The 14,211-nt window shown below is 45.6% G+C and overlaps 1 protein-coding gene across 1 annotated transcript in view; it reads right to left on the bottom strand.

The window, feature by feature from the left end:
- Nucleotides 1-6,625: 6,625 nt before the first annotated feature.
- Nucleotides 6,626-14,211, bottom strand: part of pard3ba (par-3 family cell polarity regulator beta a) — a gene marked incomplete at both ends in the record, with an annotated part of 148,337 nt that continues 140,751 nt past the window's right edge. The window contains one exon of the mRNA XM_080834162.1: nt 6,626-7,109. Within this exon, the coding sequence (XP_080690288.1) occupies nt 6,626-7,109 (484 nt within the window). The remainder of the gene's footprint in view (nt 7,110-14,211) is intronic.

The raw sequence follows: 14,211 nt of genomic DNA, 5'->3' as shown, positions 1-14,211 counted from the left end.
CTTATCCCCATCTCCATATTCCACAACACTCAGCGTCTTCCGATAACAGCCCCTGATGAGCCCATTTTCTCCGTGAGCTCGGCCCAGGACTTCATAATGGGCGCTGTAATAAAATGAGCAAATCCACTTTGCTGGTTCCACCTCAGCCACACTGACTGCAAAGGGCCGCATTCACCGCCAACGAAAAAGAGACCTAATGGACATAAAGGAGAGGAGGGGGGGGGGGGGGGGGGTGAAGGACGAATGGGGGGCACGGGATGACAAAAAGTACTCCGATGTGCTTTTCATTAAGAGGGGGTGAAGTCATCGCCTGACATCAAACCTGACTCTGCGGCTTTGCGACTTCTGTCTAACCCGGTTCCGACTGCTTTTGCGCTTTCTACTATCGGATCTGGGGTCTGGGTGTGTGGGAGGTCTGCATGCGCTCCAACCCCGCCGTGGACGCCTTTGACTCTCGCATGCTAACAAGCTGCTACTGCTGTGAGGTACCAAGCAGGCACTAGTGATCCACCAAGAATAGAAAAAAATCTCTCTTTCTCTTAGACATGCTGTACATCCTCTCATGTATGGGTGCGGTGGACATGATGTGCGGTCCGGAAGGCTCTTTCTCCTTCACCCACTGTGAGGATCAGTCCCTGCTTCCTTTCCCATGCACATCTCTCCTCCGTTCTCTTTGGCTTTGGGAGAATCAGGCTTCCTCTGAACAATAGTTTTCCTCCGTATTAATCAAATCCGAAAATAAACATCAGAGTTTCACAGTTTAAATGGCAACTTAGGCAAAGGGAAGAAAACATCACAGGCCTCCCAAAAGAGAAGTAGGCCGTAAGGTGAACACGGTTTTCGTTTCAGCCCGTTCCACTCACTGGCATCTACACAATCTTTAGCTTATAAAAAAGAACGAGTCGTGGTTAGTTACCAAAAAAAAGTTCGTCGCTGATTTTCCAGTCGATTGTCTATATGGCTTTGTTTTATGCAGAACTAGAGACTTCAGAGCGTAATAAGATTTTTGTCGGGAGCCGTGCCACGGTTCGACACGTGATCATGCTACACCAATGAGAAGGCTGCATTTGTCAACAGAATGGAAAAATGGCGGCTCCCGTGTGGTTAGAAACATCGTTAAAGATAGAGGAAAACATCCGAACATCCTCAAAAGTGGGCTAAATTAATTCTAATTAGTGCTGTATAGATAGCCGCGTCCAAGAATAACAATGAGGCAAATATACGATAATGTTATTTTTATGTTAAGTCATTTACATCAAGTTTAACATACATGGGAATAGGCCTACCCATTACTGTGGATCTTACATGGACTGTGAACACCCACCGAAGAAATCAAGGCAAAGACTGTACTTCCTACATCAGCTGAGGAAGTTCAGCACCATCAGCTGTGTGTCCTGACAGCATCACTTGGTATGGGAACTGTACAGCCTGTGACTGCAGCACCGAATCATCAGAGCATCTCTCCATATTCTGCAGGAGACCTACAAGAAAAGACCTACCTACCAGCGCCCAAGGTATTGTAAAGGATTCCTAACATCCTGACCATGGACTTTTCAAAACACTGAGGTCAGGCAAACGTCTCTGCTGCTACAAGACCAGAACAGAGAGACTGAGGAGGAGCTTCTTTCCTCAAGCATTCCTTATCCTGAACACACACAATGACTATAAAACATCAATTACACCTTTTTTCACACACTGCTCTTTAAACTCCCTCTTGCTATTTATGAAAAATATTTATTGATCTTTCTTTCTTCACACTCGCACAGAAAAAACAGTAGTATTTTTATGTATGTGACAAATAAACCTCCATGTATCAATAAAAGGCAGTAATTGTAAATACCAATGACCATCTGTTTGTTCATTCATTCATTCATTCTTCCACAAATGAAAACAACACTAATGAACCATAAAAACACTCTTTATGAAACATGAAATATGATATATAAAACTGTACAAAACTGAATAAGAAATAACAGATTAGGGACACTCAGTCCTCACTGTTAGTGTCAGTGTAAGGACAGTTATCTTCCAGTTCCTACAGCAACGACATAGGTCAACTATGCAACACAATCCTGCAGAAAAACATCTGTCTGTCTCACAGGCACCTTTGCAGCCACAGTGTATCACATGCAAAACATTGTTTGAGACAGGACCTCATTATTGCAGCCTGGTAGTTTGCCCTTTTGCAGTGCTGATGGAGGGCATCAGTGGTAGGGGGAATGGATAATTCTGGCAAGGCTGATGATGTCATACAGAAAGCCTTGAACCTAGCTTTATTTACATTATCAGCAGCCGACTGATCATATGGCATACATACTGGCAAAGAAATGCGAATGTTGACTGCTCCAAGTTTAAGTTAGTACCTAAACTTTTAAAAGCCTTTAGGTACTCATCTTTCTCACATGCAACAGAAAATGTCTTTTTTTCTCCTTTGCCATTAAAGGCACTTGTGAAGTCACACCCAGAAAATGTTTGAATTCCGATCAAGGCTGAAAACACACTGGTTCCAAGAGCTGATGACACCTTGGTAATGTCAATGATACATGTCCTGTTGCCAGTCCCTGTGAAAACATATAAAGTGCATGGCAAATCTGTCTGCACACTTACAGCAATGACTGCCACATCTGTAGATGCCAGACAGTGTAGCGGGTTGAAACGGAAACAGGGTTCACCTTACAGCCTATATGAGGATGTGCATGTGTGTGAGTGTGAGTGTGCACACACTGGGCACCTTCACGAGGCTTCTCTCCAGTCTTCTCTTCCACACACACACACACACACACACAAACAGAGTTGAAGACCTTGTAAATGTTTTCCCACATAGTATGTTTTTGCATATGAAAATGCCAGTGAAAATGCCTTTACATATTGTAAACATATAAAAGGTAAGGCACATTTATGTGGACCTTCCCTGCCATGTACTATCAGGTAACGTTTTAAAGACCCAGCTTGTTTAGAAGTTTTTCCACATTGGCATGAGTATCAACATATATGCATTTGAGAAGGGCAAACTTCACACTTCAGAATTCAAGCATTTACATGGCTTTTCTTCACTGTGCAACCGCTGATGGCATTTCAGACTTGATGTCCTAGTGTAGTGTTTCTCAACCACTGGGCCGTTGCACTTATCCTTATTACAACTGTATTTTGTGCTGTGTCTTACTGATATAATGTATTTAACCCTTATTTAATGTTAATCACAATTACAAACGAGGGTCTGACAGGGCTTACAATTAGGTGTGAGTGCTCCAGATCAATGAGGAAAAGTCAACCCCCTCGCTGGATTTCTAAAGTTGGGATGATTATTGTATTTCTGTAATGACTTCTTACAATGTTGCATGGAATTGTTTGTGTATCATCTAAGCCTATGATTTCTCATAGTTAAGATCACCTTAGCTGACGTAGGAAGTACAGTCTTTGCCTTGATTTCTTCGGTGTGCTGGGTGTTCACAGTCCATGTAAGATCGTCAGTAATGTGTATGCCCATGCATGTCAAACTTGATCTAAATGACTTAACATAAAAATAACATTATCGTATATTTGCCTCATTGTTCTTCTTGGACGCGGCTATGTATACAGCACTAATTAGAATTAATTTAGCCCAATTTTGAGGATGTTCAAGTGTTTTCCTCTATCTTTAACGATGTTTCTAACCGCACGGGAGCCGCCATTTTTCCATTCTGTTGTCAAAAAGCAGCCTTCTCATTGGTGTAGCATGATCACGTGTCGAACCGTGGCACGGCTCCCGACAAAAATCTTATTACGCTCTGAAGTCTCTAGTTCTGCATAAAACAAAGCCATATAGACAATCGACTGGAAAATCAGCGACGAACTTTTTTTTGGTAACTAACCACGACTCGTTCTTTTTTATAAGCTAAAGATTGTGTAGATGCCAGTGAGTGGAACGGGATTCATTTTCTAAAGCACTTTTCGTGCTTCACCTTGCGGCCTAAAGTGCTTTCTGCACATCTTCCATTTTAAGTGTTTTCATTTCATTTCACTCGCTTTCATTAAAAGTAGCTGCCATGTCTTAATAAATGGAATGAATTTGTGGGAGAGTGAGCGGGGGTGAGGAAGAGTCGCACTGAAACTGATGACGAGGCTTTCAAGGGAGAGGGTGTGAGCCAGGCAACAGCTTAAGACATCCGGTAAGAAACGCATCAGCAAAACGAGCGCTTCGGTTCCAAGCAGAGTTTCAGAACGGCGTAGAGTAGACAGACATGAGGCACGCCATTTCTTGATGTCAGTCATTTTCCTTACAGTCACTTCAATTCAGCAAGTTGCTGAAGTGGTAGTAAGGGAGAGTGTGTGTTTGTGTGTGTGTATAATTATATATGTGTGTGTGTGTGTGTGTGTGCGCCCATGTGTCTCAGAAGTGACCCTTAAATTGAGTTTACTGAGACGGCAACTTCTCCAGCATTTACATTAGTCTAACGACATTGGCACAAGCACAAAACTGCCTCTGGCTTCAGCTCAAATCCAGATAAGCATCTCTCACCCTCACTCTTCTTCTTCTTCTCCTTCACTCTCTCTCTGTGTCTACTCCTGTCTTTCTCTCTCTAGAAACAGCAAGACCGAGGCTGTAAGGTAAGGCAGTCAAATCCTCATGATACAGCTCCACACTTTCTGACTATTAATAATCTCATTCGACCTCAAAACTTTGGGCTAATTTTTTAATCATTGAAATTTTTGAAATGCGAATTGGAAAATTAGGAGGCTATACGAGGATCCCCTCAGCACTGGTGTCTGAATCCTAATTGGCAGAGGATGTCATTATGGGGGAAATATGAGACCCTATCTGTTCTCATAGAGGTATAATTTATCTGAAGTGCGTGGGAGAAATTATGGTTATTACTTTAATGAGTATTCTAATGGGAGACAATATACCCCATATCATTGGAAGCTTTTAGATGACACATTAGCATACAATATAACACAAGTGGTTTAAAATCATATAGAGATAATTGACATTTTTTTTTTAAAGGGATATTTAATGTAAAACATATATAAAACATGCAGATATGAGGAAACCCACAATTCAAAGTGTTGGATATACAGAGTAATGGAAAACAGTTTGATAACCATTTATGATATACAATACACCACAAAGAAGGTTACGCTGATATTTATATCTACTTTAAGAAGGAAATCCACCTGATATTTAGATCTACTATAAGAAGGAAAGAAGGAATTCCACCTGGGATTTCCCTCTCGGCTCTCCAGGTATGATAAATAAATGCAGAGTATAACAGTGAGATGTTTAATACATGCGCCATTTTCCCCTGTCTGGAGTGAATGTTTACAGAGTTAAACCAATCATAAAATACCAACAAATCCCAGCGGGAGATGCTAAGGAGACTTTGTTAAAAAAAGGCACGCTGCAGAAAAAAGGAAGACCTATACACTTTAAATAATGACAACCAGAGACAAGAAACAAAAGGAGAGCTTGACCTCAAACCCACCCAAGGGCACAGAGGTGGGAGGCTGTTTTGGGATCGGCCTTATTTATCCTGTCCATTTCCCTCCAGTGGAGGCCTCGAGCTCCCCTGTGAACTTGTAACTGTACCACCTACATCTTGTCTTTGTTCTGTGGGCGAGTAAAAGAGCAGGGCAGGACACACACACACACACACACACACACGTACACACACACACACACACACACGTACACACACACACACACACACAAACTGGCAGAGGAGTGCAAAGGGGTCACTGGTACCATCAATGGATCAACACATACGCCTCCCTACACACACACAGGCACACACACATACACTTCCTCTGAACATTAAATAAGAGTCACAATAGTTTAAAATAACCTCAAGGCCAAGTCACTTCACCACCGTAACAGTAGGAAACAATATTTCACATCACATTTATAGAGTTATCCATTTAATCTTAAACCTACAACAAAACCCTGTTTATTTGACATAAGACTTTCCCCCATTCCACAAACTTAAAATAAATATGTACACAAGTCTATCACACCTTACAGTCTGATTAAGGCACCCATTGTATTGTAGTTCTCAAGGGGATGTGTCTATGTTTGTCTACATTTCCTGGCATGATTGTTGTCGCCGTACACAACAAAAACTAAATTGGCGCAGATGTAGCGACACGGAGAGCTAAATGAGATTCATTGGCAGTCGGTATGGTTTGATGATTAATTCACAGCTTACACACAACAGACCCCACAGACCAAAAGTGTAAATACTCACAGGACGCCAATAGAGAGAGTACAGCCATGCACATATACATGTGGACACATCCGTACCTACTGGTGCAGACGCACACACACACCTGACCAAGGGAATGCATGCACACTCAAGACAGTTCCAGAGAGGTCAGCAGAAACAGGACGACAGACGCACACACACATATACTCAAATGCACAAGCCAAGAACAAAGAAGCCTAGGGCGATCCAGATTGGGGTTCTGACATCTGTCTTTCTCTAGCTCTCTCTATCCATCCCTCATTCATGTAATTACCCACCACCCCCAGCCCATCTTCATCGCCATCAGTTCATTTCTGCTTTCACTCTCTTTCTCTCACACAGACATGCTAAAGAAAACAATCGTCCATATTAACACATTGCCACATCATCAAACGGTCTCCGCCCTTCTACACCGCCCCGATCAGTGAGTTCTTCTGGCGGGGGTCCTGGTGGTGTGTGCTGGCCTCCCCGTAAGCTCCGTAGCGGTCAGGGCTGGCACTGCGGTAGCCCCCCTGGACCACCTGCTCGTAGCGGGGGGCGCGGAGTGCCAGCGTGGGAGAGCGGGGAACATCTTGCCGGATTGGCACCCTGTGGACAGAGGACGGCGAGGGCTGGGATGGGTAGGGGGGTCGGTAGCGGCGCTCCAGCTCTACCGAGCGGGGCATGGGCAACCGGGGGGAGCCCGGCACCTGCCCCTGCCCCTGCCCCTGCCTCTGGGGGTAGTTGTCAGGCATGGAGTAGCTCTCACGCAGGGCGTAGGAGGGTGCCGGGTAGTTGAGGGGGTAGGTCTCGCGCTGGGGGTAGTTGTACTGCGGGGCGGGGGCCGGGTATCGGGCTTGCTCCCTTTTGGGGGACCAGTGCTGGGCAAGGCGGTCGTCCACTGGCATCCGCCTGAAACACAAACGCAAGAGACGGGAAATAAAGACAAGCACGTCATGTATGCTGTTGTTTGTTGCTATGCCAGTGTTTGAGGAGGCATTGTGAATTTGACATATAGACTGTGGGGGGATACTACACTGGCTCAGTCTTGCAATGATGGCTGTCAATACATGAATGACATCACTCAGTTTAATGATTATTTTTTCATTCAGTCCACTGAAATGAATCCAATTTGCAACTTCTATTTGATCACACTTAAGAAGATCTTTAAAAAAACACCTATGGAAATCATTCCAGCCATTTAACGAGAGAAATCCAGCCACTTGCGACACCTCTTGTTGGTAAAAGGCATACAATTCAGTCAAAACAAATCCGCTAGCCTGCTAGCTCAGCTAACAACAGCAGAAACAGCCTGTCAATCAGAGTGGCCCGCGGCGTCTGACGGACCAACTGCTGAGAGAGTGACAGCTGACAGGATGCGAGCGTTGGCGTGTTTGTGGTGATTGGTGCTGCCGTGCGGCACCGTGCCCAGCGTGTGTGTGTGTGTGTTTTCCTGCGCGAAAGTCGGGGGGTTTGATGTTGGACAAGGGTGCTTGCTGGCTCGGAAAATGTGACCTCTGCAGCTGTAGCCATAGACGAACGCCATGGGTGGTTTTTCCCCGGGCATCAATTACATTCTGTAGAGTGTGGATGCATGTGTGTGAGTGTGTGTGTGTGAGAGGGAAATAAAAGAAAGAGAGAATAGCAAATGGACAATTTGTACTTCTGCACTATGAGTGTTTAAGAGAAAGTGTGTGCATGTTATTTCTTCTGCGTGTATCCATGTCTCATTTTGTCTGTATGTGGAAATGGACACTGCAATGTAGTTGATTATGTCCAATGTGAAGAGAATATCTCTGAGTGTTTGTGTATGTGTGTGTGTGTGTGTGTGTGTGTGTGTGTGTGTGTGTGTGTGTGTGTGCGAGTGTAAGAGAGTTTGGCCTTGTCCATGCCACACACAAAAACACAATTCAAATCCCCTCTGTCATCTAGTAATAAGTAGGTGGCCATGGAAGACAAGAAGAGCCCAAGATAGAATGAATGTAAGAGAGAGAGAGAGAGAGAGAGAGAGAGAGAGAGAGAGAGAGAGAGAGAGAGAGAGAGAGAAAGAGGGAGGGAGGGAGAGAGGGAGAGGGAAAGAGAGAGAGAAAGAGATAGAGAGGAAATGAGTATGAGAGAATATGTGGCGACAAGAGCAAGAAAGGAGGGGAAGAGACTGAAAGCAAGGGGAAGAGAGGCAAGGACAAAACAGAGAGATGAAAGACAGACTAGACAAGGAAAACAAAGAACAAAGACACAATAATAGAGTAGCTACAAGGGCTTTTGATTGATGACGCATGCCCTCTGGGCACTGTAGTTCTCTCCTCATTGACCCAAAGCAAGAAAATAAACTACAGCTCACCTCACCTTTGGAGGCCATTAAACAGCTGGCAGGCAGATCGGGCCAGGCGGGCAGTAATGAGAACATGGTGGGTGGCAAGGATTAGGCCCAACTCCAGTCCTGAGGCAGCTACTTTCTGAGATTGGCACTAGCAGATATTCAATAACACAGTTGGTGGAGTGGGGGTCTAAAATGTCTAATAGCCGGGACCTCAAAACTGTAAGACTTACTTTTAGCAGCTAGCATGCGTAGTGGATGGCACACTGGCAACCAGCGCTAGCTAGCATGGGCAGTAGCTGGTAACAGGAGCTAACTAGCATGGGCAGAAGGTGGTAATCAGACCTAACAAGCATGGGCAGTAACTGGTAACCAGAGCTAACTAGCATGAACTGAAGGTGGTAATCAGAGAGCTAACGAGCATGGGCAACAACTGGTAGCTGATAGCGCAGCAGCTAGCATTAGGAGCAGGTGGTGATTAGCTGATGGTAGATTAACTGGTAGCTAGTGACTCGTGGCTGTTTAAAGGCAAGTCTGGGCAGTGACTGGAGGCAGCAGGCTACTGGCTGGTCTGGGCTAGCGTGAGGATGGCTACTTAACGCACTTTCTGCTCATAAGGGTGGAATGTTGCAGTGGGAACTCAATAGGCCCCAAAGTGGCAGCTGAGGATTAATGAAAACTTGTGTGCGCGCATACGTACACACACACACACACACACACACACACACACACACACACACACACACACACACACACACACACACACACACACACACCGTGTGTCCATGGTTCCCTTCCAGTGACCCGGTGCACTATTGACCTACACTAAGCTCCCAGAATTAGGGTCACAGCTGGGGAGAAGTGAGGTGTGTGTATGTGCTGGCCAGATGTGTCTGCGAGTGCTGGTCTGTCCTTGGGACGTGTGTGTGTTGGTGCATTGTTTGCGTTACAGTGAGGTCTGGCCAGAGCTACGGCCACATGTCTGAGTGCAGGAGATGAGTGAGTTAAAGGGTATTGTGTGTGTGTAGGGGCCAACCGTGTAGTGGGTGTATGCTTGTGTGTGTGTGTGTGTGTGTGTGTGTGAATGTGTGTGTGTGTGTAGGGGCCAACTGTGTAGTGGGTGTATGTATGCTGATGTGTGTGTGTATGTGTGTGTGTGTGTTTGTAGGGGCCAAAAGTGTAGAGGGTGTATGTATTCTCATGTGTGTATGGGTGTGTGTGTGTGTCTGTGTGTGGACTGGTCCTTTAATAAAACTTGAGAGAGGGAGGTGTGATTGAATCCTCTCAGGGTATAGCAGAACAGACTAATGAAATGTCATGTAATCAATCTGCCTTACGCTTCCCCCCCGGTCAACACTTGACCCCCTGAGAGTGTGTGTGTGTGTGTGGACAATCTGGTCTGGTCTGGGCGTGGGTGTCAATGTATGTGCACATGAATGTGTGTGTGTGAGTGTGTGTGTGTGTGTGTGTGTGTGTGTGTGTGTGTAAATGTGTTACAGACTCTTTGACACTGACATATTTTCCATCTTACGGCGAGAGAGTTTTTCGGACCCCACCAGCCAGCTCCTTGCACCTGCCCACACGCTTGCAGGAAACTCTCCTCGGGGCTCCTCATTTGACCCATCAACTACCCCCCCCCCCCCCCCAGACACCCCTAAATACAACCCTCAACCCCCCCATCTATCCCTAATGTGCCCCCTACCCCCAGTGAAAAACAGCTGGCTATGACAGTGTCAGATATTTGAGAGGGGAGTTCATGTTACAATACGGACTATTGTGCCCAAGTTAAGCATGACAAATGTACTTCCTGTACCATTCATCAACATTATTACTAGGATAGAGTCATGGAAATGGTATGGATACTTTACATTAGGATAGGAAGTTATGACAGGGAGTACTTACACTTGAGTCAAACCTTCTTGTGTATACGTGTGTGTGTGTGTGTCTCTCTCTCTCTCTCTCTCTGTGTATGTATGTGTGCCTGTGTATGTGTGAGTGTGTGTGAGAGATATCCCTCTCCACTAAATTAGTTTGTTTGTGGCACCAGCAGTGTGATTTCATTGTGCTAGGTGTCTCCCAGTTCTTTATGTTGCGATGTATTTTGTTTTGTGTGTGGGTGTGTGTGTGTGTGTGTGTGTGTGTGTGTGTGTGTGAGTGTGTGTGCGTGTGTGTTTAAGAGGTTGGCAGTTTCCTGTATTATACCCACCCCGAAAACCTGTTTCCAAAAAACAGTCACAGACTTTCATTTTCCAGTGAAGGAGGGGAAAAAAAAATCTGATTTCATTACGGACTCCCTGCCTTGCGGCAAACTCGGTTACGGCCACAGTGCCGGTGTGCTTTATTTACCTGCCCAAGAAGAGAAGGGCGTGGGGGGGTGGGGGGGGGGGGGGGGGGGGGGTTGGGGGGAAACAATAAAAATCTGCAAAAAAAAGGAAAGGAGAAATAATGACGAGTTCATAAAAATAGAGAGAAAAGAATGAATAGATTTAAACCTCACATCCTAGGGAGAACCTAGGATGTTGGATGTGGCTAGCCTATCGCAGATGTTTCCATGCCATCTTAGGCTACTCACATTCCTGAGCGGTTTAATTCCTAACCTAATCACATCATTTAATGGGAAACCAGTCGTCTCAGCCACATGGTGGAGGTTCAGTCTGGGCTCTCTCCACACAGTGCTTCGGGGCAGGCTGATCACTGAAACCCCACTGTGTGCCCATCACGCCTCCAGCTAAATCATGTCTGCATGTTTGTCAGAGGGGTGCATCTGTGGACTGGGAGGACTTCTCTTGTGCAGATGGGTTTTAAGGCAGGTTTGACACAATGAGTGATTATAAAGTGAGTCAGATTTATCTCTGCTTCTGTTTATTACAGTAGTGACCCAACCACTTTTTGAACAAAGTACTGACAACGGTACAGACACTAAAGGACGTACAGTGATTACATATGGACTGCTATTCTTTATGCTTTTTAATGTTGTTCAAATTATGTTTTCATTATTTCTAAATGAATGTGAGAGAGTGATTGGGCAGTCTGAGTGTTGCTGCCCTGATGGGGACTTGACCCTGTGGTCTGATCGGCAGAGAGGCCATTTAGGGAAGTGAGGGCGAATGAGCGTGTGTGTGTGTGTGCGCTCCTTAGATTCAGCCCACTGCACCGATAGGAAGGGGATGAGGAGAAACAAGTGTCTGGCTCTGTCTGGCTGTCTCTCTCACACACATACACACATACGTGTGTATATATATACATATACGATATGTATAGAGAGACCGAGAGAGAGAAAGTGAGTGTGTGTGTGTGTGTGTGTGTGTGAGAGAGAAAGTGAGTGTGTATGTACGTGGGAGAGAGAGAGAGAGAGTGTGTAGGGGTGTGTCTGTGAGTGAGAGAGAGAAAGAGAAAGAGAGAAAAAAAGAGAAAGAAAGAATGTTAGTCTGTGTGTATGAATCTTCGACTGTGTTAGGGGAGTCTCACCACACTACACACACACACACACACACACACACACACACACACACACACACACACACACACACACACACACACACACACACACACACACACACACACACACACACACACACACACACACACACACACACACACACACACACACACACACACACAGGCTACAAGGTTTTGTGTGAGGCTGAGGTGGAAGGCGTAGCGTGGAGAAGAGAAGAGTTCCCCCACAGGGCCCAGACTGGAGGAGCCAGCCTCTGTCTGAGTCTCCATCCCTCTATCTACCGCTACCTCTCTATCACCGCCACCACCTTCCAGCAGACGCACAACACACAACACAAACACACACACAAACACACACACACAAACACACACACAACACATACACACACACACAAACACACACCAAATTGCTGTCTGAGCCTTGAAGTCCCTCTTTATGCCTTTATCCCCCCATGATCACTCTCAAACAGAAACACGTACAGTGAATACTTTCTCTCTCTCTCTGAAATACACATCTTTGCAGTGCCTCTTTTTATGCCTGTCACACCCTGTCTCCATCACACACGCAGAAACATCCATACGTTTTTTTACTTGCTCTCTTCCCTCTCTCTCTCTCTTTCACACACACACACACACACACTCCTTGTCTCTATGCACCAGGAGGGCTTTGACTCACTAACCAACCACAGCGAACCCGGAGGCAGATTCCACCAAGCATGTTTTCTAGTAACGACAGCTAGCCTGACTGCCTTGAATCAACATTGTGACAACTACACACTCGCCCTCTTCCTAAGGCAGACACCAAGCCAATAGAACGACAAAATGCACGATGACAAACTCTACATCTTCAATTCACATAGGCCAAGTCAGACTGCTCCTCATACTCATGACCAAATGTGACTCAAAATAAAAGCTTACAGGACGAGACAGCCTACAAGGGAACTCTTTATTCTTAGAAATAGATGAGAACATAGACGTTCTGACACAGCCCCTTAAATATCACCACAGTCTTTTCATTATTATATTATTTCTAATCAGGAAACAGGAACCTTGCCTGTCCAAGGATAGTGCTTCGGCTTCTGTTGCTAATTCAATTGCTGCCTAAAATTAACTTAAATTTAATTGGAAATGACCCAAGCCCAGTGCTCATACAAACACCTACACACCACACACACACACAAACCCACAAACACACACACACTCACACACACACACACACAAGCACACACCCTAGCCCCAAGGACCTAGCCACCAGCTGTGGCACAACAATGTGATTATAGACACCCTGGAGAACACCAGTACGCCAACAATATGCCATGGCCCCACCCTTTAAGCCAGGTAATCCAATCACACCGGGACACAAACATGGGTACATGGGTAGCCAATCAAAACTGTGCTTTGTCAGGAACACAAGCTGGTGACTGTGAGCCTAATTTCACTTAACTATATTTTCAGAGGACACAGAGGTGTGTTTGTGTTTATGTGTGTGTGTGTGTATGTGTGTGTGTGTGTGTGTGTGTGTGTGTGTGTGTGTGTGTGTGTGTGTGTGTGTGTGTGTGTGTTTATGTGTGTGTGTGTGTTTGTGTGTGTCTGTGTGTGTGTTTCTGTGTGTGTGTGTGTGTGTGTGTGTGTGTGTGTGTGTGTGTGTGTGTGTGTGTGTGTGTGTGTGTGTGTGTGTGTGTGTGTGTGTGTGTGTGTGTGTGTGTGTGTGTGTGTGTGTGTGTGTGTGTGTGTGTGTGTGTGAAAAGTTCAACAGGGACGAGTGTTGCTTTCCTCTTCTCCCTCTTCAAATAAAAACCAGAGAAGGAGAGACCAAAGTAGAGAGAGAGAGACTTAGTGGTAGAGGAGGAGAGAGAGAGGGGCAGCGAGAAGCTGCCAGACAGAAAGAGTGACTGTGCGAAAAAAGGAGGGAGAAGAATATGCTAATGTGCTAGCGTGGCAGTGTGGCGGTGCTAGTCATTTACAGAGAAATGGGTTTGAATGAGGCGCCCGAGGGGCCGGGCTGGCTCAAAGCTGAGCACTGAAAGATGGCTTTTATTTCCTTCTCAACCCTCCTCTCCTCCCTCACTCTCCTCCAACAAAACACATTTGAGGTTGACAAAAACTAGTCAGCGAATGTAGTTGAACAAGCAGATGACTGAAGCCAGCGAGAGCTGTTGATTATTTGCACTCACTCATCCCTCATCACAGGGGAACGGGGCTCACCACAAGCTATTCAGACTCAGATGGGCATGAACA

The sequence above is a fragment of the Sprattus sprattus genome (assembly GCF_963457725.1).
Source record: "Sprattus sprattus genome assembly, chromosome: 3".
Taxonomy (NCBI): domain Eukaryota; kingdom Metazoa; phylum Chordata; class Actinopteri; order Clupeiformes; family Clupeidae; genus Sprattus; species Sprattus sprattus.
This window is presented reverse-complemented; position numbering and strand designations above follow the sequence as displayed.